This window comes from Vicugna pacos, chromosome 20 (genome assembly GCF_048564905.1).
Source record: "Vicugna pacos chromosome 20, VicPac4, whole genome shotgun sequence".
Taxonomy (NCBI): domain Eukaryota; kingdom Metazoa; phylum Chordata; class Mammalia; order Artiodactyla; family Camelidae; genus Vicugna; species Vicugna pacos.
In genome coordinates, this window is record NC_133006.1 from 9,155,889 (window position 1) to 9,180,689 (window position 24,801).

At 43.6% G+C, this 24,801-nt stretch overlaps 1 protein-coding gene, 1 long non-coding RNA gene and 1 pseudogene across 3 annotated transcripts in view; 2 read left to right on the forward strand and 1 right to left on the reverse strand.

Moving 5' to 3' along the window:
• Positions 1–1,837: 1,837 nt before the first annotated feature.
• IL17F (interleukin 17F) lies at positions 1,838–8,157 on the forward strand. Its single transcript, XM_006211557.4, has 3 exons — positions 1,838–1,975; positions 6,189–6,394; positions 7,572–8,157. Exons 1-3 carry the CDS (start codon positions 1,949–1,951, stop codon positions 7,834–7,836), a joined length of 498 nt encoding a protein of 165 aa, XP_006211619.2. The 5' UTR covers positions 1,838–1,948; the 3' UTR covers positions 7,837–8,157.
• Positions 8,158–9,007: 850 nt separating this feature from the next.
• On the reverse strand, positions 9,008–11,621 carry LOC102534365 (nitric oxide-associated protein 1 pseudogene; annotated as a pseudogene).
• Positions 11,622–11,889: 268 nt separating this feature from the next.
• LOC140687578 (uncharacterized) overlaps positions 11,890–24,801 on the forward strand; it is a 50,159-nt gene continuing 37,247 nt past the window's right edge. For both annotated transcript variants that reach the window (XR_012061965.1, XR_012061964.1), the window contains exons 1-2: positions 11,890–11,976; positions 12,227–12,333. This is a non-coding gene — a long non-coding RNA (uncharacterized lncRNA). The remainder of the gene's footprint in view (positions 11,977–12,226; positions 12,334–24,801) is intronic.

The window sequence follows — 24,801 nt, forward strand, 5'->3', positions numbered from 1 at the left end:
GCACCAAATAATCAACGTGACTTTAAGGCAGTAATGATTACTTCATGTGGGGAGGGAGGGAGACAAGTTTCTTCTGAAACATAAAGATTAGTGTTCCTTTACAGGTTGTCAGCCCACATTCTTGACAGGCTGCTTAAAGGAAAATTGTGTAAAATCGGATTTGAAGTTGCAATTTTTCTGCATCTCCAAGAATTAGTATTTCCCACAAACAGAAATACTAAACTGCGCATCATATGTCAGTTCTCTTGTAAGGAGGGCTGTTCTTTTTTCTGAGTTTATGTGCTTTGCAATTAGTTAGGTGTTGCAATGACTTTCTGTTTTGAAAATAATAAAAAAATAGCTGCTTTTTAAAATATCCTAGTGTGAGAAAACAAAAAGGTGACAATACTTAAAAAAAAAAAAGAAAAGAAAAAGAAAATACACTGTTTTCATTTAGATTGCATTTTAGGGGGTGTATATTTAGACAAGAAGGCTGACAGAGGTTCCTGGGGGAAACTGAAGTTACGCCAAGTCCACGGAGACTCCAGAGAACCATCCTAAAACAACAGAAGCAAGTGTGAGGTAGACTGAATATGAGCACAGAGAATTGAGAGAGGGAACGATAATTCAAAGAGGTCATCCTAATGGGGCTAAACTTCCTGTTGTCCTGGAGGAGAGGTGCAGAGGAGAATCCACAGGCATGGAGAGAAGAAACAGGGTGAGAGGCTCGTGATCACAGAATTCTGATGAATCTTGGAGGGGCTTCTAGGGACCCGAGAGCTGCTTCCTCTTTATGCCCTTCATTTAGAGAAAATGGGGGTAGAGTTGTCCAAACATGTGATAGAGGAAACTAACCTTACCTGGCTAGGATGCGTCCTGCCTTATTAACCGAGCACATGTGATTTTTATCTGATCTTAATGGAGATTTAAGAAGTAAGTTATTGTCAATGGAGAGGGTATAGCACAGTGGTAGAGTGCGTGCTTAGCATGCATGAGGTCCTGGGTTCAATCCCCAGTACTTCCAATAAATAAACCTATTTTATAATACCCTCCCCTCAAAATAAACAAACAAAAAAAGTAAGTTATTGTTATTTCAGAAATGTCAGTGTATCTCTAGGCTACAATGCCTGGCATACAGGATGTGCTTAATAAATGTTGACTTGGACCGAACTAAGCCAAATTAACTTTTTTGCAGTTCATTTAAAATGACATGTCAGAGCATTTAAAAGCTCTACTTGCAAATCCATGTTGGTTGAAAAAAATCGAATCATCTTCAGAAGCTAGCCAGGGTAAAAGTTGTTTATAGGTTGTACGAATAATGGTGATCAATCTCTTTAGCATCGGGAAGAGTCTGAAACAGAATGCATTCAGGGAGACCAGGAAACTAGCTGCCTGGGGATATCATTCCTGAATCTCTCACGTTGCCATTCCTACTCATAAAATGGAGCAAAAGACAGTCGTCTGTTTAATACCCAGGCTCGTCAAAGGATGACATACCCCTTAAATCACAGTTCACATCGCGTGTCTAGAGAGTAGAACGTAAGGGGCATGACTTGAGCTCTCAGCCACTTTGTGGACAAACACGAAAGATCATGACAGCACCTTGTAATTTGGTTCATCTCGGTAGTAAATCTGTTAAGAAATTCCATGTAGTGTGAGGACAGAGGTGGGGGTGGCATTGGGGGAGAAGAAAAGGAAGACCTGGTCCTTTTACCGTCACCCCTTTGTAGGGTACCCCTTCACTTCCCCTTCAGGAAGTGGAACAGGAAAAAAAAAAAAAACTACGTTCGTCAGTAACTCTGGGTCAACCACAACTTAGACAGTAGTAAGCAGGTCAACCAAACGAAACAAGGACAGAGGTTGCTATAAAAGCCAACAGGTACTCTCGTGACACCACACAGGCACCCACGGGTGGACACACGCACCGAAGGAGGCTCCCGCACGAGGCAGGCAACCAAGCAAAGTGACAATGGGTATCCTGCGTGCCCCAGCCATGGTGAGTAGGCGGGATAACGCCTGTGTCTGTGCCGTCACGCCGAGGACTTCAGGAAAGCAGATCTCTTTCCTGAAAGAGAAGGAGGCTGGATTGGGATCTTATTTTCTTCTTTGGGGGCGGGGTGTCATTTCTTTAAAGAACAGAGCTGACTTTCATGCTGACCCCCTTCTGGTGGAGAAAAAGAAAATGTAACTAGACGTGATGATGGGGTGCAAACCCTAGCTCTTCACTGATGGCTTTTGCAGGGTTGCTGTCAGCTTGCGAGGTTCTTGGTGTTGCAAACCAGACTTGGTCTCTCCTGTGGCCAACGTCAAACTCATCTCATGGAAGGGCTTAGCCCGTCTTTGAGGATCTGCATATGTTAAAATAACCAAGGAACCAAGAAGTATAATGATTCCCTCAAGAGGACCGGCAGACAAGGAGTGCCCCAGATGGAAGCGGGACCACCCGGTGATGGACCTGGATAGCTCCTAGGGGAGGGGTATTTGCCCCACCTCTGAGTGCTGGTCCTTTTTGCATTGTCTTCTTCCTCCTGGAGGAGATGGGGGAGTTAGTGTGATGGAAATCTAGCTTCCCTGGGTCTAGAATCTTGCCTGGCAGGAGTCAGGTAAGTCCTACGAAGAATTTAAAATACAGGAGCATGAAAGTCGTGCTTGGGAAATCACTCACCATATTATTGGCTTAAATAATCCTTTTTTTCCCCTCTCCTTACAAGTTATGCAGCTTGGATTTCATAAAAGGTCATGGCAAATGGTGATGAGAATACTATGTCCTATTCATACATTGCTTTGGAGATGACAAGAAATGCAGCCAAGGGCAGTCTTTAGGGGGCATGGGGTTTGGGGTCAGACAGATCGCGTTACTAAATGCGGGATTGGGGTACCTTACTTAGCTGCTCTGTGCAATATTCTTCCCCTTATCTGTTGAGGGGGGAATCACAGTGGCATCTTCCTCAGAGAAGGATTAATTGATATCATTGAGAATGACTAAATCTACACTCCCAAATAGCAGATCTGTGCAGGCATGGTTTTCAGTCAACTCGTCATTTCAAGATAACAACCAATAAGGGCAGAGAAAGCATTCAATATGTGTTAAATATTAATATTAATGATAATCAATGAGCCTCTCATCAGCCCAGGGAAGTGGATTGGGACTACTTCCCGCATTACACAGTTGAACAACCACCCAGTGAAGTTGAGTGATTTAACATCACTGTGTACCGTATGCCCAGGAATGGGGATGTGAATCTAGGTTTACTGGCTCCAAGTACAGGATTCTCCTCCCTGAATGGTTCAGAAGCAAGACTTCTGAATTTAAAGCCATTAAAAAAAATTTTTTTTAATGGAGGTACTGGGGATTGAAACCAGGACCTCATGCATGCGCTCTACCATTGAACTATTACCCTCCCCTCTAAACCCATTGTTTTAAAACAAATCCATTGGATAGTTTTGTGCTCTAAAGCCATGTCTATTCCCAATTTCTTTGAAGAAACCGACCTGTTGGACAGTCAGCAAGAAACATGAGCGGGCAAAGCACTTTAGAATAGAATTAAAAAATTGGAGGTGCAGGCAGGTAAGACCTCCTCTATATGGAAGTGAGGCAAATCTCTGTGGAATGAGGATTCTGGAGCACGTGCCTAGGTGGGGGTGAGCACGAATCATAGGTGAGTTCAGGAGACAAATGTTCAGATGTTCTCTTAGAGGCGCTCACAGGAGATCAGGCACAAAGTTGGACTGAGAATGTTGGGGTCCTGACTCTGCCCCCGCTTTAGCTGGTCCTTTCTCTTGCCCCTGTTTCCTGTCGTACAGAAAGGGAGTGATGTCCATTTACCTGCCTCATAGGTGACTAATAAGAATTTGAGAGGGAGGGCATAGCTCAGTGGTAGAGTGTAATAGAGGGTATTTCCCCTTCAGTTTCACAAACTACCATATTCAAAGGTGAGAGTTGTGGTCCTCAGGTCAACCTCTGGCTTTACTTACAATTTGAAATGAGAATCTCTGGCCATCTTGGGCCAAGGACATTATTGCCTGGCAAGTTAAAATATTACTTCACAGCTCAGTGACTGTAATTCCTCATGCCAGGAGCAGTTTTCAAAGGTCAGGATTGGGGGGAGGGTATAGCTCAGTGGTAAAGTATGTGCCTAGCGTGCACAAGGTCCTGGGTTCAATCCCCAGTACCTCTGTTAAATAAATAAACCTAATTACCTCCCCCGTAAAACAACATCAGCAAACAAACAAAAAAGAATTGCCAAAAAAAGACTAAATTAAAAAAAAATTTCAGATTCTAAAATACTCTGAACTTCTCAGACAAGTGCTGTGCTGCACGAGAACAATGAAAATCTTATCTAAGCCCCTGCTCTGTGCTGGAGAACCACCAAAATCTACAGTTTCAGATCAGCAGCTTCGTGAAGCAAGCCAGAGTGATTTGCAGACAACACCTGATTTCTGATAAAGGGCATGTGGCCTACAAACACTCAGGCAATTCATAGCACTTTTTCTAGACAGAGGGTACGTGAGGTCAAATTCCACCTCCTTCCTGTCCATTATGTACCATTAGCAAGATGTCAGCTCAACGGTGGTCACCTGTACCGAATACCCTCCACGTCCGGCAGCGCTCTTCATGCTCCAGGTTGATCCTACCGTTCGATCTCCACATTCCCTGGTGGAGGAAACGGAGTCACAGCTAGTAAGCATCCTGGAACCGAGTTATGGGCCCAGGACTTCAGACTCCAGAGCCCGGGTCCTTTATCACCACACTATAGGGACAAGAAAGCCTCGTGAATGAATGAATGAATGAATGATGGTGGGCGATGTAAGTAGATGCCTGCTGATCACCTGGAGGCAAATCAGCCTCATTCAGGCTTATGTGGGTCAATCTTGCTTTTAACATCTTTTTCAGGATCAGCTACCTTAGTACAGCCCTTGACACCATGATCTTTTTGTTTCATTGTTTCTGGCCTCCAGCATCTGCAGAATATAAAAAGGAGATCCTTTAACCAACATGTCTAAGTGCCTTCCTTACCCTAACTCATGGAAGGTGGGAGCCCGAATAGTACTGAGCCCCAAGGATGAAAGTAACTCACTCTCAGCCCTGGTTCTGTGTGATGTTGAGAGTCAGTGTTGGGACCTGTCCGTCCGCAGTGAGGGTCAGTGGTCACGGTGGGGTGAGCAGAGCAGAAGAGCGACAGAGGGAGGCTGGAGAGATTTTTAGCTCTTCCTTGATTTTAGTTAGATCTTCATAGAGCATTCCTGTAACACCAGACAAAACGAAATTTCAACGTATGTGTAAAAATAGACATGCTCCTAGTTCCCATTTCTCTGGTGCTGTGCATTGTGGGGACCCCCCGCTTCCATCAGTCAGCCTGGACCACCAAGACTCTGCTGCAGTGGGTTTTGCAGAGTGTTTTTCTTGATGCGTGGATGTTGTTAATTTAACTGGATTGTTTTGTTCATTCATTCACTCACCTGCTCTTTCGTTCACCCAGAAAGTATTTTGGAACACCTGCTCTATGACATGTTCTCCGTCTAATAGGTGTAGATCTGCCTGAACACACGTTCTACATGCCTGGACAATAAGGAAGGGCTACTTGAGTGCTAGATGTAAAAGCTTTATGATTTAAGGGTAATTGACATATTTCTAATTGAACTACTTTTGGGGCAGTTCCCGGAGGAGACCACCTCCTAGCGGGGCCTCGATGGAAGGCTAGGATTTGGATGGATGGAGGTGGGGCTGTGGATTCCAGGTAGAGGGCAGAGGAAGGACTTGGTGGAGGATTCACGGACATCAGGTTGGAAGTAAAAACAAGAGTTATCATTTCTTCAGCCTCTATTTGTATTACAGATGCTTTACAAAGAACATTTTATTTCATCTTGTGACTATTATCATCAAGCAAGTGTTATCATCTGGTTGAAAGAAGAGGAAGCAGAGGGTCAGTGAGGAGGCCAGGTCAGGGTTTACACCCAGTCCCAGGTCCCGACAGTTTTTCATCTCCCCGTTCAGGAGCTCTCGGACAGTGGGGACTCAATCACCAGGCTCAGGAGTTTAGTTCTTGGGTTGGTACCCTGGTACTGTTTCCTTGTGAGGATCTGTGGTTCAGAGAGAAGCTGTGATCCCGTAAAAGACCAAGGATGCCAGTTCAGCTGAAGCATGACCTGTCTCTTGTCAGCAAGGGACACCAGAGCCCCTCACCGATCGCATCCTCCTCTATTTCCAGGTCAAGTCCCTGCTGCTGTTGATGCTGGTGTTCCCCGTCTTGGGGGAGGCGGCAGCACGGAAAATACCCAAAGCCGGGAATACTGCCGTTTGCCCCACTCTGGAGGACCACACTGTGAGGGTTGACATCCGCATCCTCAGTCAGAAGCTGGGAGTACCCCTCTCCCATGTCTTCCAGAACCGCTCCAGCTCCCCCTGGGATTACAAGTACGTGCCAAGGAGACTGACCTTCATGCTCTTTTGAAAAATACGTTAATTTGTTCTAACTATAAAGTAGAACATTCCAAAAATAGAGAAAAAATAGCCCCCACATTCTTAAAAACAAAAACCCCACTTTACCTGGGAGCTGACATCTTCTTGCTGTTTTGGGCTAAGTCCTCCTATGAGGTCTAAGGTCCTACTCTTCTCCTTCCAACCTCCCATCTCTGCCTTTTTCTGCTTCATGCAGCCCTGGATTTGGAACTTACAAACTTTCTGTGTTGAAAGACAGGGCTCTTTAAAGCACCTACGTAATTACCTCTGCATGGGGTAAGTGGGAGTCAGAAAAGTCAGTTCAGAGAGATCCACTCCAATGAGACTCCAGTCTTCAAGGAGTGTGGAGAGGAGGGCAGAGCGGAGGAGAAAAGGCAATTTGGGAAGTGGGATCCTAGGCGGGGATGTTCAGGGTACAGTCTTGGGATTTTTGTCTTCCATGGAGGTTCTTAGGATACCAAGAACTCATTTATCATTTATGTGCTGTAAATATAAGCATGAAAACAGAGTCCAGGGACCATCAGAAGTGCTGCTGGGGCCGCCTGCATTGCTTCCCATGGGAGGGGATTGTGTCCAGTGGCCGGTTGGCTGGATTGGCTCTGCTGCCTTTATGCCTCCTGGCAGAGGGAGCTGCTGAGGGAGAAACTGAAAGAAGGCACTGGATTCACAAACCTCTGGGGTTTTGGTTTTCTTTCCCAAGCAGCAGGCTTTGTAGACTGTGTATTGGGAGACCTATTGCAAAGTTCAATCTCTAAGGAAAGGATGAATAATGATTATAACAACAGTGCAAAGAAAATAAAAGATCTAACACGTTTGGAACGTCAACGTCTTACAGTGTGACGTTGCACATGCGTTTGCATCACTGAGTATCTGCAACAATCCCACGACAATCCCACGGGAGAACTGTACGAGAATCTCCGCTTTATAGTTGCGGGAACCGAGGCGTAGGGAGTTAAGCAGCCGCCAGGGGGCGCCATGTGAGTCCAGGCTGGCTGCTCCCAAGCCAGCGCCGCAGCCCTGAGTTACCGGCACCGCCTCCCTGCAGGTGGGCGCCCAGTGCTGCAAGGCTCCGATTCTTAGTGCATCTTTCCCTTCCCGTCTCACCATCCACTTTTCCCCGCTCCTCCTGCAGCATCACCCGGGACCCCAACCGGTTCCCCTCCGAGATCGCAGAGGCCCAGTGCAGGCACGCGGGTTGCATCAACGCCGAGGGGCAGGAAGACAGCTCCATGAACTCGGTCCCCATCCAGCAAGAGATCCTGGTCCTCCGGAGGGAGTCCCAGGGCTGCACTCGCTCCTTCCGGCTGGAGAAGGTGCGAGTGGCTGTTGGCTGCACCTGCGTCACCCCCATCGTCCGCTACGTGCGTGGCATGAGAGCCGCAGGTCAGCTCAGCTGAAGAAGTCTTAGAGACGCCCCTTCTTACCCAGCTCTCTGCAAAGAGTCCTGTGTGGTTCCCAAATTCTCTCCACTTCCCCGGGGCTCTTCACAAGATCCGCATGGCATCCCCAAAGCTCTGTATTAGATATAGTTGTAACTTCCTGGGGCTTCAGAATCTTAATATGGTCCTAAGATGTTCCAATGTCCCACGCCCCTGAAAAGAGATGGAGGAGGATGCGGGACCCTTGGCCCACTCGGCTTATTGCGCTATGATTACCACCTCCCCGCCATGCATCACTGGGTGGGATACAGTGCCACCTCCGGGGGCTCTGTTTGTAAAACGGGCTTTTGTTCCCCTTGGGTGAAATATAACCGCAATGTAAGTGTGGGAGGGGCTGTGCAGGACGGGGTGGGGCGGGAGGGACAGGGATAAGGACCTAGCACATGTTTACTAAGCCTTTGCTAAATATAGATGAGATTGGCCGGATATTTATATTTGCAAGGAAACTGTCCATGTATTTATGATGTATTGGTTACAGAAAATTCTAGGATAAAAAATAATATATCAACTACTAATATAATAAAGTATTAATGATTGAAAAATACTTTAGGTGTTTATTTCTGGTCTTAGCTTGTACCCACAGACCTTACCGCCCTAAAGATCATGCAATTCTATACACCTGTCATTAGTTTTTCATATTTCCTCATCAGAGCGCTATTGTCAGTTATATTTTATTATTATTACTACTACTGCTATTTGTGTGTGGTCCTGGTGATACTATTTTTACCCAACCTTATTGGGATATAATTGATAAATAACATGGTATAAGTTTAAGGTGTACAGTGTGAGGATTTGATATACATATATATTACGAAATGATTACCGCAATAAGGTTAGTTAACACCTCCATCCCTTCACATAGTTACTTGTGTGTGTGTGTGTGGTGAGAACATTTAGGGTGTACCCTCTTAGCAAATTTCAAGCATACACTACAGTATTGTTAATTAGAGCCACCATGCTGTACATCAGATTCCCAGAATGTATTCATTTTATAATTGAAAGTGTGTACCCTTTATCCAACACCTCCCCACCTCCCCCTCCTCTGACCCCTGGCAATCACCAATCTACTCTATTTCAGTGGGTTGGAGAGTTACTTTATCATTCATGGTTCTGGGGGTTTTGTTACATGGAGAGTTAAGGAAAAGGGTACAAACAGAGCTCACCTTCTCTGGTAACTCTTTACTGCTCCATCTTCCTGGTTACATTAGTATATAAAATGAACATCTATTGGCCACTATGGTAGTCACCAGAGACAAGAAGAAAAGTAGAAGTAAGAAATGCACACGAGGGGCCTTGGTGTTGGTAGTGGCTGGTCATGAGGGCTGCGGTGGTCACTCTGCACCCAGGGTCCCTGGTTGTCTTTCATGTTTCTTGGGGACACAGGGGCTTCCAGATTCTAGTCTCCCTGCAACTCAAAGGTTTGGTCGTCCCTCTCTTGCCCAGATACATTCCATTTCCTCCTTCCCTGACGCCATACCACGGGCTCCAGGAACATGCCTTCCAGGCCCAGGGAGAGGATGGGGCAGGTTTTCTTCCTTCCACCTGCAGCTTGGTGGCAGGAGCCCATTTAAAACTCTTTAGCGTGGGCAAGTTTTATCTAGTCTGTAGATGGGGGAGGGGATGGGGATGGTATGGGGGCTCTTCTCTTTGCTTCTGAATCCTTTGCTTATGGAATAAACATTGCAGTTGGTCCTGAAAATGCTCAGCCTCTTGGAATCTAAAAAACATTTTCTCTTATTGCTATCAGCTTCGTAAGTTTGCTGTGAATCCCACAAGTCCATACTGGTGCTCAGATCTGTGCAACAAACCATCCTTTCTCTGTCCATTTTGGCAGTAATAGCCCTACCCTGAGGGTAGTACATATAAAAAACTTCGTGTGAGTGGTAGCAGAAGTATAGAGATAAAGGAAATGGCGGAGGAGAAAAATGACACCTCTGAATGGATCGAGTTATCCTGTTCCACATGGTCACATGTAATTTCAAAACAAGGTGCTAAGTGCTAGGATCAAGGTGTGAAATTTTTTTTTTTTAGCAGAACTTTTTTTTAGGTATACTTGGGCCGCAGATATACACATATACGCAAAAAAAAACCTTGTGTTTACAAACTCAATACTTTAAAAAGAGGCGTGGCCCACAGTAGTTTAAAAAGGGTGGGAGTGGAGATGGGGGGGCTTTATCACAGCAGTATTTAACAAAATTCAATGTACATAGTATGTTCTGTATAGCTAATCTTCAACATGAACAAGGTCAGCTTCGTATATTTACCCTTTTTTCTTTTCCCCCGATTGTACACAAGGGGAGGAGGCTTCTTGGTTTTACAGGCCACGTTTCTCTGAATGTGCTCTCCTTTGATCTTGGTATGTGGCAAGAGTGCGGGCCAGACTGTGATAAAACCAGTGGGCATCTTTCACATCCTGTGGGATTAATTCTACCTGGTTGGTGGATTTAGCTGCAACCCTAGAAGGTTCATTTCTCATGTCAAAGGCAAGGGAATCAGCATCAAACTCAAAGGCAGCTTCATCTTTCTGTTCTTCTGAATACAAGAATGTTCTTCCAACTAATCCTACTACATAACGATGCCTTTTCAAGAGATTAAGTTGATTTTGTTCTTGCTAAGTAAGGTCTTTTTCCGTTTCAGACGCATCTCTTTTAAGTCTTTTTTTTTTTTTTTTTTTTTTGCCTTTGAAACATTCTGTAGGGAGTTGGGTCCCACACGGGAAACTTCAGGAGGTTTAAGGTAGTACCAGGCCAAGGGGAGATGGTGGCCCTGTAGAGAGTCTCAGTGCCCTTGGCGATGCAGTCCTCGGACTCCAGGAGCGTGCTGAGGAGAGTGGACTTGCCGGCGTTGGTGGCGCCAACCAAGCAGACGTCGCGGCGGTAGCGCCAGGAGCACGGAGATCAGCTCTTCGACTCCAGAGCCAGTCCTGGCCCTGATGAGCTGCACGTCCCTGAGCACCGTGCGGAACTTGGTCGAAGGATTCGCATTCTCCTCCCCGTCCCAAGGCCGGTCCCTGCTGGGGTGTTGTGGCCTTCGGTAGCCAGGGGGCGGCAAGAGCCTGGCGCGGGCACAGTCGTCCCACAGTCGCTCCCGGAGCCACTGCAGGTAACCGGGAGTGTCCTGGGGCAGCACGATCAGCTGCTTGGGGCCCACCATTGCGGGCAGGTGGCGCAGCAGGGTGTCGGGCAGATGGAGCAGGTCCACCATGCCGAGCAACACGGAGGGCTCGGGCAGCCGCAGCGCGACACTCACCGGCTCCAGGTACATAAAGCTCGAGGCTCACCTGCAGGCGCAGGGCGCGCGGGGAGTGCACCAGCGGCCAGCAGCGCCGGCACACGGTCCGCGCCAGCCCGCCTTCGGTCCGAGCCGCCGCGCTGGGTAAGTTCTCGCTGCGCAGGCTGGAGTCCCGGCAGTGCGGTTTCGCCCCGCAGTCCGAAGAATTCAGGCCGCTCGGCCGCACGGTCGGGTCCGGAGGCCCCATGACTCGGTGTACCCGCCGGCTTGGCCCTTAGCTTCCTCCCGCCGCTGCGGCTTCTGTCTCTCCTGCCCCCGCCGCTTCTCAGCTCCCGCAGCTGGTCCTGGAGGCTCAGTGCGGGGCTGCGGCTCCGGGACGTACTCGGGGAACAGAAAACATCCTCCAGGCCAGCCCTTCCTTCGGAACTCCCGGTCGGGTCGCTGTCGGGCCACGAGGAGGCCCACGTCCCAGGCCGGACGGGTGCTGGGAGCAGCGGGGCCGCGCCTCTCATTTGGAGGAGCGACTCCTGGAGGCGACGGCGACGGCGACGGCGACGGCGGATCCCAGCAGGAAGCTACACAGGTGCCTGGGAGCGCGGCGCGCGGGCAGCGTGAGAAACTCGGGCGAGGGCCAAGGGGCGGGGCCGCCTGTTCGCGCGCGCGCACTGCGGTCCCAGACTCGCGTTAGTCGCTAGAGGAAAGCCCGGGACCTCCCGAGAGCCGTCGTTTGTCCACTGGGGCACTTCCGCTCCCCTTCCCGCGTCTAATGTCGTGAGTTCTCGCGATGAGGGCTCCGCGGCCTGGAAGCCCGCCTCACGCGGAGGTGAGAGCGCCCGGGATGAAGACCGAGCAGGTTTGGCCGAATAGGTTAGTGAGTGAGGTTTTGTTCACTTTCGGACTTCTTCAGTGCGCCGCCGTTGTCACTACCTGCCGTTCAGAAATCACACTTTTAAACATTTAAAAAAAAATTGAGTTATAGTTGATGTACACAGAAATCATTCTTAAACGCTTCGTGTTGTTGTCCTACAACTGAAAAAAACAGAGGATCGAATGTTGCACACTCACAGCTTCACCTAAAATCTTTTGTTAGTAGATACTATTGTTTTTTCCCCACCAGGTGCCATTGTATGTGCAACAACATTGAAAACAGAAATTTTCACTGGCAGGATCCTACCGTGAGACTGTAGGAGCGGTCCTCGCCGTCAGCCATTGGAGGTGTGGAAGGTATGAAATTTAGAGAAGACACAGGATGCTAGCTCACCAGAAAATGTCAGAAAGGAGATGGCTTTTGCACTGGGATGAGTAAGAGTTGCTCCAGAGGAAAACAGGGAAAGGGCATTCCTAGCAAAGGGAAAAGTACAAGCAAAATCACGGAGACACAAAAAAGCTTGGTGTGTCTGGGTTGGTGCGGACATGAGGATCCCGTGGGGGATACATAATAAATATTTCTTGAAAGAACAGTTGAATAAATAGGTAAATGAATGAATGAACATGGCAGTAGGCAAAGGACAGTAGGCGGTGGCCCACCCGTGGTTGGCTTTGCTCACTCTATTGCAGATTGATCAGAGCATAGCTGTATTTCATAAGAGAATTTTGGTAAAAAAAAAATTTTTTTTTTGGTGGTAAATTTACCACGAAAAGGAATGGAAACCGGAAGGCCAGTTAGAAGGTCAGAGAGAATGTGATTTCTCCTGGGTGGACTCATGTCATTAGAGCTGGATGGGCCCCTGTAGATCTCATGGTCAACCTTTCTCGTGCAGATGAGGCCCAGAAGAATTAGGTGAGTTGCTCAAGGTGACTTGGGTAGTTAGTGACAGAATTAGGTTCACTGACTCCAAGTTCATGACTTCATGTTAGTTTTGCAGTGTTCTATAGTGTTTCCAATCAGGACCATTTTCAGTCATTTTTCTGGGGCCTAGGTCTGGCCCTGGGAGCAAGGACAGAAGTACCTCCCATCCCACATCTCCAAGTACTTTGCACTTGGTGCTCCCCGGAGTCTGGGGCCCTAAGACATAGCTCCCCTCCCTGATTTAAGCTGAGGCCGGGCTGACCTTCAGAAAATTGCACGTCCTGTCCCACTCACAAGGTGGCGCACTGCGCCCATTTGTTCCCAGATTCCCTAGCATAAGTCCCAAGGGAATAGTGGCACTCTTACGGGGGGGGGGCTGTCTTCCCTGGCAGTCACTCGACACCCTGAGCTCCTCAGCTCTGTATGGGACTCAGAGATCTCTTGTTTTGTCTGTAGAAGTGGTCAAGTTGAGTGGTTCAGGTGTTCAGATACATCACTGCATAGTGTGTGGAGAGAGGAACTTTTCTTTCCATATGGAAACTTGAAAGCATATAGCCTTTTCTTTCTTTACGAAGGCTTGGTTGAGGGGAAAAACACATTCTCAATTTCTCTCTCTCACTCTTTCTCTCTCTCCTTGCCTCCTCCTCCCAAATCTGGATAAAAGTCTCCTGTATTTATAATGCTGTATGGGAAAAATTTCACTTGTAATTTACAGGGAAGAAAATGGTTATGCAATTGGTTTGTCTTTTTTTTTTTTCTAATAGGAGAGGTAGAAAAAATGCATTTATTATTTATACAGCTTTTGACTTTGAATCCTGGTTCTGCTGTTTTTCTGGTTGCATAACTTTAGGCAGTTTAGTCCTTCTGAGACTCAGCTTCCTTGTATATTATAATATCTCTTTTAAAGAGTAGTGTGTAATGTACTAGAAACCAAAAATGCAAAAGACAGTGGAGAACCCAGGAAACGGTAGGCACCTACTTACTGATAGTCATTATCCCAAGAGATGCAGAATTTATGTTCCCCATTTTACTTGGTCCCAGGAAACTCACAACCAACTTTTTTTTTCTTAAAGATAGAGATACTGGGGATTGACCCCAGGACCTCATGTCTGCTAAGCATGTGCTCTACCACTGAGCTCTACCCAACCCTGACTTACAACCAACTTTTATACTTAAACAGCAGGGCTATAATATTCCTCATGGCTGTTAAATTTACACTCTCTATTTACTTTCTATATACAGATGTATATAATTTAAGGTAGTTTAAACAAAAGATCTCTATATTATATAGGTCATTTCTTTAAATCACCTCAAGTTGAAAAAAGTAGAGGAAGCTGTAGATTTTTTTCCAGTTTAATTGAGCTACAACTGACATACATCAAAGGGTAAGTTTAAGGTGTACTCCATAATAACTGAATTTGCATATTTCATGAAATGATTATCACGATACGTTTAGTGAACATCCATCATAGAGATACAAAGTTAAAGAAATAGAAAAATAATTTTTTGTGTATGATAAAAACTCGTAGGGTTTTACTCTCTTCATAACTTTTACATACAACATATAGCATTGTTAATGATATTAACCAAATTGAACATTACACCCCTAGAACTTATTTATCTTATCGCTAGAAGTTTGTAGTACCTTCTGACTACCTTCATCCAATTCCGTTCTTCCCACCCTTGCCTCTGGTAACCACAAATCTGACCTCTTTCAATGGAGGAAGCTATAGATTTAATAAAAAGATCCCCCTGGGCCCAAATGTTCATTGTTGCCTATTCCTCTGAAACAAATGGGAAGAAAAGTATTTTGGTTCAGTAAGTCACAGAGGTGGTACCTGTTCAGCCTAATTTCCCTCAGGGTGCAAAAGAACACACATTTTCTTAAACACTGAGAAGTCCATTTTTGGCACCCTGTTAGGTGCCAAGGAAAGAATTATTGGAAAAAAAGTTAACTTCTGAAGCTGATGAGCTCTAAGCCTTGCTTGGCATCTCCAAATGTCATGACAGACCACACACACACAGAGAAAATCCTTCTTCCTTAAAGAGTTCCCAGTAAAACAGAATCCTTCCAGTCCGTGAGAGAGGTCAGGGAGAAACGCTTATGCGTGGAAGATTTTCCTCCATTTGCTCCTTATATTTGTGGATCTGATAATCAGGGAGGTTGTATTTAATCAAGTCATAATTCTGCATCTTCCTACATTTGCAATGGGGTTTAATGGTTTTTGTAATGGAAACTTACGTTTGCCTTGTGGAGTATTACTGTGACCTGGGAAGCTAAGCCCAGTAACAATTCCACTGAGGGTTGTTAAAAAAACAAAAACAGTAGCAGCAATAGCAGCTCGTGCATACTGAGTGTTGACTGCGTGTGTCAGGTGCTGTGCTGTTTTACGTGCATCTTAGTCCTCACAACAGTGGTGTGAGTTGGGGAGGATTATTATCCTTGTTTTACAGAGGAGGAAACTTAGGAACTAATTACCTGCCCCAAGTCACAAGAGCTAGTGAACATTAGCCTCAAGGCTTAAACTCCGGTCTCATGGATGGTAGACCCCCTAATGCCTGATCTAACCAGTGCATTGGCATAAACTTATATGAGTTACCGAGTATTGCTTCATCGGAATCTTTTCCCATCTGAAAATGAACACTGATTAAAATGTTGCTTGCATAGGTCACTGGAGGTTCTCAGGATTAACTCTTGAGCCACAAACAGCATTACTTGCTGTCCTTCCAGAAACACCCTTCTGTTTACTGGCACGTGATCTTGGTCCTGTAATTTTATAGGAGGGACTCTGTGGAGTGTGTGCTTGAAGAATCGTGACCTACTCTTGGCTCACTCACTGCTACTTACTGGGTGCTGATTTTGATAATTTTGCTCAGTAGTGAAGAGAAAATATTTCAAAACTAAGATTAAAAAAAAAAGAATGACCCCGATTTGAGCACGAAGATGTTCTTGGCTGCAAAATGTTCATTTCTTGAATTGTACAAACATCATAGTGATATGCCCACAGCATAATGACTAAGCCTGTGGGTGTTCAAGTCAGATGCGAGGTTAAAATGCCAGCCCTGGTGCTTGCTGGCCGCACAGATTACTGATGATCTTGGGCAAGTTGTCTAACCTCTCTATTTCCCTTTCCTCAATTGTAAAATGGGGATAATCACAGTACCGACTTCACAGGATGGTTGAGAGGCTAGAATAAGATAATATATACAAGGTGCTTAGAGTGGTACCTGGCATGTATTGTCTGGTGTGTTAGTAAGAAAGGGAAAAGCCATCCATTGTCCCCAAACAATAGCATATCACTTTTTTTCTTGATGTATAGTTGATTTACAAAGTTTTTATTTTTTATTTTTTTAATGGAGGTACTGGGGATTGAACCTGGAATCTTGTGCATGTTAAGCACACACTCTACCACTGAGCTATTCCCCGCCCTGATTTATAAAACTGTGTTAGTTTCAGGTGTACAGCAAAGTGATTCAGTTATATATATATGTGTGTGTGTGTGTGTATGTGTATATTCTTTTTCAGATTCTTTTCCATTATAGGTTATTACAATATATTTAATATAGTTCCTTGTGCTGCACAGTAGGACCTTGTTGTTTATTTATTTGACATATAGTAATGTGTAGCTCTTAATCCCAAACTCCTAATTTGTCCCTCCCCACCCTTTCCCCCCGGCAACCATAAGTTTGTTTTCTATGTCTGTGAGTCTGTTTCTGCTTTGTAAATAACTTCATTTGTATTATTATTTTTTAGATTAATATTTTGCTTTCTCTTCTGCTAATTTGTCTCACAGAGATATGCTTTCTATAAGGCTGTAACTCCAACATATGTGCAATCTCTATTTCGTAATTTTTAACCTAAAATTATGTTTTATACATTTTCTGTTTCCATAGAGTGTTCACAATGATTTTTAGTGGTGACATACTGTTCTTTCAAATTGATGGACCAGAATTACTTAGTTATTTCTTTATTTGTGAACCTTAAGCTATTTTCACTTAGAAAAGTTAGGTAACGCTTATACCTGTCTTAATTACTTTTTTAATGTGAAATATACAATATAGACAGATGACTGTATGTCTTTATACATGTACAGTTCGATGTTCAAGCCCTCTCTGTGTGTATTTCCGTATCTTTAGCCTATGTTGGGCGAGTTACTTAGTTTCTCTGAGCCTCAGTTTCCTCAACTATGAAACGAGGATGCTAATAATAACACTTGTCTGTGGATTAAATGAAATAATAAATGTAAAGCCTGAGAACAGGTCCAGGTTCTAACCAGCTGTTTCTTGTCTTACTTATACCACCTTTAGCAGGGCCTAGAAATAAATGCTCCCGGCTTTTAATTCTCATTTCAAAGTCAAGTCAATCAATGCATCAGAGAAAGATGGATGTGTTTGTTCTGGGTTGTGGCTGTCACAAAACGTGGAGACTTCCTACTGCACTGGCTTACCTCTGTGGTTTCCTCCTGTGCTGTCTGTAAGTGACACACCACAGCCCTTTGCATGGCCTGAAGGCAAGGACCAGACCTCGTTTGTAGTGGTGACAACACCAGAACCTATGTAACCATTTCCCACAACCACATTCTCGTGATTTTTGATCTGGGAGGCACAGCTCTGGACAGGCTGCGTGTTCAGAGTGCTGTAGTGGAGTCTGAGTGTGACTGGCTTCCTTAGAAGGGACATGCTACTCAAGGAAAATTCTGAAAATACTCATCCATCAGGCAGGAGTTTCCCGGGGTCTTAGGCATCTGCTAATTTCACAATCCTAGGCTTTTCAACATCTAAGAGAAAAAAAGACCCAGATTTCCCACAGACCACTTGTCAAATGCCTGATTGCCTTCTGTGGTCACCTCAAACCTCAAGTGAAATCCATTAAGAAAGCCACTTGCCTTTGACTGTGTCTGAATATGGGAGGCCAAACTTCTGGTTACTGTATTTGAAAACACACAGAGAATTAAGTATAAAAGAAAACAAATCTTTTCTTTTTTCTATGTTGCTTAGCTTTGTAAAATCCACTAAGTTCTATGATTTGGGTTTGAGAATTTAAATGAACTGAAATTCTTGTCATATGAGAATGAATTTTACTGCGTGCAGCCACTGTGGAAAACAGTATGGAGGTTTCTCAAAAAACTAAAAATAGAACTACCATATAATCCAGCAGTTCCACTCCTGGGCATATATCTGAAAAAAACCCCACTAATTTGAAAACATACATGCACCCCAGTGTTCATAGCAGCATTATTTACAATTGCCAAGGTATAGAAGCAACTTAAGTATCCATCAACAGATGAATGGATAAAAAAGGTGTGGTATATATACACAATGGAATATTACTCAGCAACAAAAAAGAATGAAAATTTCCTACTTGCACATGGCTGGACTTGGAGGGCATTATGCTCAGTGAAGTAAGTCAGACAGAAAGACAAATACTGGATGATATCACTAATAAATGGAATCTAAGAAATAAAACAAACTAGTGAATATAGCAAAAAAGAAGCAGACTTACAGACACAGAGAACCAACCAGGGGTTACCCTCTCCAGTGGGGAGAGGGTAGGGGTGAGGGGCAATCTAGGGATGGGGGCTAAAAGGGTTATTATGGGATTATATGAAATCATGTGTGTGAAACTTTTGAAAATTGTAAAGCATTATAGAATTTAAAGAATCTTTCATTCAGTAAAAATAAGTCAAAAAAATAAAAAAGTAAAAAAAAAAAGTGAAATGATTTTATTACTCCTACTGTAAAAAAGATGAATACCAAGGGGTTCCCTACTATTCCCTTTACTACTGAAACCCTTTTTAGTGAAAGCTAACACTTGTTGAATGGTTACAGTAGAACAGACACTCTCCTAACTTACGTGAATTCATACACTTACTGTCACAATAACTCTACGATTAGGAACTATTAATTAGTGTTTCATTGTATAGGTGAGAACACTGAGGCACAGACTGAGTTTGTACCTGCCTGGAGACCACAAGTGTCATCTGGTGGTAGACTCCTGCTGTTGGTCACTCAGCTCCATTGCCCCTGCAGGAGATCCACCAGGAACCCCTGGCCTGTACTGGAATCACTGGACCATGGAATCTTCTCTGAGGATTGTTCCGTGTGTGGTCAGAGAGGGCACCTTAACTTCACCATTTGTTTAATCATACAATTGTAGAATCTTAAGCTTACTGAAAGCTTATTGGAAATGTAACCCATAGATTCTTGACTTTCCCAGCTTCCATAAATACCTTGGATTCCATAATGACCCTGTCTTGCTTGTGGGTAGGAAGTCTGGTTCTTTCTCAGGTCCTCTTCCCCACAGGATTCTGGGAAACTCTGAGCAACATCCTCATTTCCTTTCAGTTTTTCCCGAGGCTGCTCAAGCCCTTGGTCAGCTGTCTGCTTTTTGACAACCCATCCTTGGCCCACCAAGCCACCCCTTGGGTAGAGGCCTGGCCACTTGTCAGGCTCTGTGATTTCCGAGGCTAGGTCACGCAGCTTCCCCCAGCTCTCAGGGGATGCCCATTCAAGAAGCCTGGCTAACCTGAGGATGCCGTGCTGGGAAGCCCACATGTCGATCGATGCTCTGATTGGCAGTCCCAGGTGCTGCCAGCCGGTGGCCGTGTGAGGGAACCATCTGTCCAGCTGAATCTTAACTGACTGTAACCCCCGTCAGTATTTGAAAACAACTCATGAGGGGGACTAGCTGCATGGTTCTTGGGGCCCAGTAACAAAGGACAGTGCACAACTCCTTGTTAAAGAATTAATGTCAATCAGAGAGTTAAACCAAGCATGGGACCTTTTTAAGCCAAGATCCCTGTATGACGACCCGGGTTGTATGCTCAGGAATCCAGTCTGCTTGTGAAATTTCTAGAGAGAACTGCCCAGCTGAGCCTTTCCCAAATTTTTGTGATTGAGCTAAAATGGCTGTTTTAATTCTTTTCCAGTTTTTTTTAGATACAATTGACATAACGCTGTATAAGTTTAAGATGTACAACACAATGATTTGATATATGTATATGTTGTGACATGATCACCACAGTAAGCTTAGCTAACATTTGTCATTCCATGTAGTTACAATTTTTTTCCTAGTGATGAGAACTTTTAAGATCTACTTTGCTAGCAGCTTTCAAATATATAATACAGTATCATTAACTATAGTGATCATGCTCTACATTACATCCTCAGAACTTACTTATCTGTATAACGGGAAGTTTGTACCTTTTGACCCCTTCATCCATTTCCAATACCCTCCATACCTCGCCTCTGGCAACCACCAGTCTGTTCTCTGTTTCTATGAGTTTGGTTCCTTTTTTTTTTTTTTAAGATTCCACATGTAAGTAAGATCATATAGTATTTATCTTTTATCTGTCTGACCTATTTTAATCAGTATCATGTCCTCAAGTTTTATTCATGCTGTAGGAAATTGCAGGATTTCTTTCTTTTTTATGGCTGAATAATATTCCTCTGTGTGTGTGTGTGTGTGTGTGTGTGTGTGTGTGTGTGTGTGTGTGCGTGTGCCTATTTTATGCATCTGTTCATCTGTCAATGAACAATTAGGTTGTTTCCACATCTTGGCTGCTTGTAAATAATGCTGTAAAGCACATGAGGCTACAGATATCTCTTGTAGATAGTGATTTCATTTCCTTCAGATATGTGCCCAGAGGTGGAATTGCTGGATCGTATGGTGGTTCTAGCTTTAATATTTTCAGAAGCCTCCTTACTGTTTTCCATAGTGACTGTACCAATGCAGTTTCCCGCCAATAGTGTACAAGGGTCCCCTTTTCTCCACATACTTGCCAGCACTTGGCTCTTGTCTTTTTGATTATAGCCATTCTAACAGGCAGGAGGTGATCTCTCATTGTGGTTTTCATTTGCATTTCTCAGATGATTAGTGATGTTGAGCACCTTTTCGTGTACTCTTTGGCCATCAGTATGTCTTTTTTGGAAAAATGTCTATTCAGGTCTAGGGTATTGTAATTTATAATAAGGAATATATATTTGGTCTTTGTTCCCCTTCCTGGCACAGAGCTCCTAAAACCCTTGGAATTTCCTAAGTGGTGAGTGCTATAAAGGTGTCTTTTGTTATGTTAATGAGGTGACTTTTGGACCCCCACCTAAGGATGGTGGCTGGTTGCCAGGAGGGAAAAACCAAGTGATTAGGGGGTTGGAACTTTTTGTCCCATCCCCTGACCTCTGGGGAGGGGAGAGGAGCTGGAACTTGAATCAATTGTATGTCATGAAGCCTCCATAAAAACCCAAGAGGACTGGGTCCAGAGAGCTTCTGGGCTGGTGGACATGTGAAAATTCGGGGAACATGTGAACCTGGAGAGGGCATGGAAGCTCTGAATCCTTTTCCCCAGACCCTGCCCTCTGCATCTCTTCCATTTGGCTGTTTCTGAGTCACATTCTTTTATAATAAACTGATGATCTAGTAAGTAAAATGTTTCTTTGAGTTCTGTGAACCACTCTAGGAAATAAATCAAACCCCAGAAGGGATCTGTGGGAACCTCCAATCTGTAGCTAGTCAGTCATTATCACAAGTGACAACCTGGGCTTGTGACTGTCACCTGAAGTAGGGGTAGGGTGGGGAGAGTCTTGTGGGATTGAACCCTTAACCTATGGAATCTGATGCTCTCTCGGGGTAGACAGTGTCAGAATTGACTTGAATTGTAGGATACCCAGATGGTGTTTGAGAGTTACTTATTAGACACATGGGGGGAATCTCCCACCTTCAGGTGGTGCAGTTGGGGTACAGGAACCCAAAATAAGGTTCTTTACCCATTTTTAAATTGGATTTTTTTTTTTTTGCTATTGTCATTGAGTTGTATAAGTTTCTTATATGTTGTGGCTATTAATCCCTATCACACATGTTGTTTGGAAACGTTTTCTCCCATTCCGTAGTTATTTTTTTTATTTTGTTGATTGCTCCTTTTACTGTGAAGAAGCTGTTAAGTTTGATATAGTCTCATTTGTTTATTTTTGCTTTGGTTGCTATGCTTTAGTTTCATATCCAAAAAATCAGCGCCAAGGTCAATGTCAAGGAGTTTTCCCCCATGTTTTCTTCTAGGAATTTAATGGCTTCAGGTCTTACATTTATGTCTTTCTTTTCTTTTCTTTTCTTTTCTTTTCTTTTCTTTTCTTTTCTTTTCTTTTCTTTTCTTTTCTTTTCTTTTCTTTTCTGTCTTTCTTTCTTTCTTTCTTTCTTTCTTTCTTTTTTTTTCTTTTTCTTTCTTTCTTTCTTTCTTTCTTTCTAAATGTAATGCAATATTAAGTCTTTGGTCTGTTTTGAGTTAATTTTTGTGAGTGGTATAAGATAGGAGTCTAGTTTCATTCTTTTGAATGCGAATATCCAATTTTCCCAGCACCGTTTATTGAAGAGACTGTCTTTTCTCCATTTAGTATTCTTAGCTCCCTTGTCAGTTAGTTAATCATATGTGCATGAGTTTACTGGGGGCTCTTGATTCTATTTCATTGGTCTATGTGCCTATTTTTATGCCAGTACCATACTGTTTTGATTACGATGGCTTTGTAATATAGTTTGAAATCAGAAAGTGTGATACCTCCAGTTTTGTTCTTTTTCCTCAATATTTCTTTGGCTATTTGGTATCTTTTGTAGTTCCAAATGAATTTTAGGATTCTTTTTTCTATTTCTGTAAAAAAATCTTTTGGAATCTTGATAAGAATGGCATTGAATCTATAGATGGATTTGGATAGTATGGACAGTTTACTAATATTAATTCTTCCAGTCCGTGAACATGGACTATCATTCTGTTTATTTGCATTTTCTTCAGTTTCTTTCATCATTGTCTTACAGTTTTCAGTGTATAGATCTTATACCCTTTTGGTTAAATTTACTGCTAAGTATTTTATTGTTTTTAATGCTACTATAAATGAGATTGTCTTCTTTATTTCTGTTTCAGATAAGCCATTTTATTAGAAAAATGCTAGTGATTTATGCATATTAATTTTGTATCTTGCAACTCTAATGGTTGCTGATTAGATCAAACAGTTTTTGGTGAATCTTTAGGACTTTCTATATATAAAATTATGTCATCTGAAAACAAAGACAATTTTACTTCTTCCTTTCCAATTTGAACATCTTTTATTTCTTTTTCTTACCTGATTGCTCTGGCTAGGACTCCCAGTACTATGTTGAATGGGAGTGGAAAGAGGGGACACCCTTATCTTGTTCCTGATCTTAGGGGAAAAGCTTTCAGCCTTTCACCATGGAGTATGATGTTAGCTTTGGGCTTAAAATGGTAGCTTTTCACCAGGAAATTTGGGGATAATTTATCACATGGCCACAGTAATCATGTCAGAGAATTATTTTGGGCTGCAATAGCCTAGCCTTGTTACATTTTCTAAAAGTTCATTTAGCCTTAAATTTGTGAATCTAGATGACCTGAGCTATGCCTAGTTCAATTCTATTTTTTGTTCTGTCCTCCAGCAGGAGTTAAAAATTGTGTCTTTCTGCTTTTTGCAGTATTTTTGGCTATCTCAACAACTGCTAATTAAACCATGCCTGTATATTCAAAAGCAACAGGGCACAACAATACACTGTATCAATAGTTAGAAAGACATTTTTGTACAAATGACATAGTCTGCAGAGATGCAATCCTGCTTACAGTATAAATGACCTTTAAAATCACCTTATACAAAGAGCAATTTAATCCCCAGGAACTAGAGCTTCCTAACTCGCTTTATATTTGCATAATTAAATGGCCTGACTGTTTGCATTTCTCAGAAAAAAAAATAGGAGGTTTCAAGACGTATCTAGTGCAAAGCAGAAAATTTGCTTGCCTCTTGGAAAATGCATTTTCAAAGGTTTCAAAGATTTTAGGGCACTCTTACTGAATGAAAATGATTTCACACCTCATAATTTATTCTGAAGTCAAATACAGCTGAATCTCTTGTTTTATTTACTTGCCAGAACTCTATATTAACAAGCATTTCAGGGCCCCTAGAATAGGGTGATGAATTGATGTTCATAATGAGAAAGCTCTTAGCTATTGTTTCCTAAATAATCAAGAGAATATTATGTTCAGTTGTGTTAGCGGGCTGTAGGCTTTATCTGATTGTTTCTTCTTTGAAAATCTTTCTTGTGTGGAATAATAGGCTGAATAATGGTCCCCAAAGATATCCACACTCTAATGCCTGGAACGGGTGACTGTTACCTTAAATGGCAAAACGGATTTTGCAGATGTGATTAAATGAAGGCTATGGAGATGGGGAAATTATCCTGGGCTATGATGGTAGATTCTGAATGTAATCACCAATGTCCTTATTAGAGGGAGGTAGAGGGAGATTTGATGACCGAAGATGATGTTAGGGAGTGACCGATAGCAGAGGTTGGAGTGATTGATGTGCTTTGAAGATGAAGGAAGTGGCCTCTGGTCAAGGAATGCAGCTCTTGAAGCTGGAGATGGCAAAGAAACGGTTCTCCCCAAGAACCTCTGAAGGGAGAGCAGCCCTGCTGACACTTGGTTTTTGGCTCGGTGGACTTCTAGGAGAATAAATGTGTGCTGTTTTAAGCCTTGTAGTAACTGGTTATAGCAGTAATAGGAAACTAACAGAATTTTCCTTTTCTTTGACATCTTTCTTGCATGGATTACTCCTTATCCGCTTGGATGTTTGATTAGCCTAAATAAGCACTGATTTCCAGGCTGGAGGAATTCACTCAAGAAATTATTGGTTACGATCTATCCTTTTCCAATCTGGCCACTGTCCCTGCTGCGGGCAGTAACTGAGGTTCATGTGCTGAGATCCCTTTTCAGTCCGTTCTAGACAGTTTGCTTTATCCAGTGGCTGGCTCCATGGAATCATGTCTTTGGTGAGAGCAGGAGGTGCAGGCTGGGAAATGCCTCTGACTCACCCCTGTGGTGGGTCTGAAAGGACGCAGAGGGATGCTGTTTCAGTTT

Coding starts and splice junctions, on each gene's coding strand:
- IL17F (XM_006211557.4), top strand. CDS start 1,949: ATGGGTATCCTGCGTGCCCCAGCCATG. Junction 1,976..6,188: donor TCCTGCGTGCCCCAGCCATG/GTGAGTAGGCGG, acceptor CTCTATTTCCAG/GTCAAGTCCCTGCTGCTGTT. Junction 6,395..7,571: donor AGCTCCCCCTGGGATTACAA/GTACGTGCCAAG, acceptor CTCCTCCTGCAG/CATCACCCGGGACCCCAACC.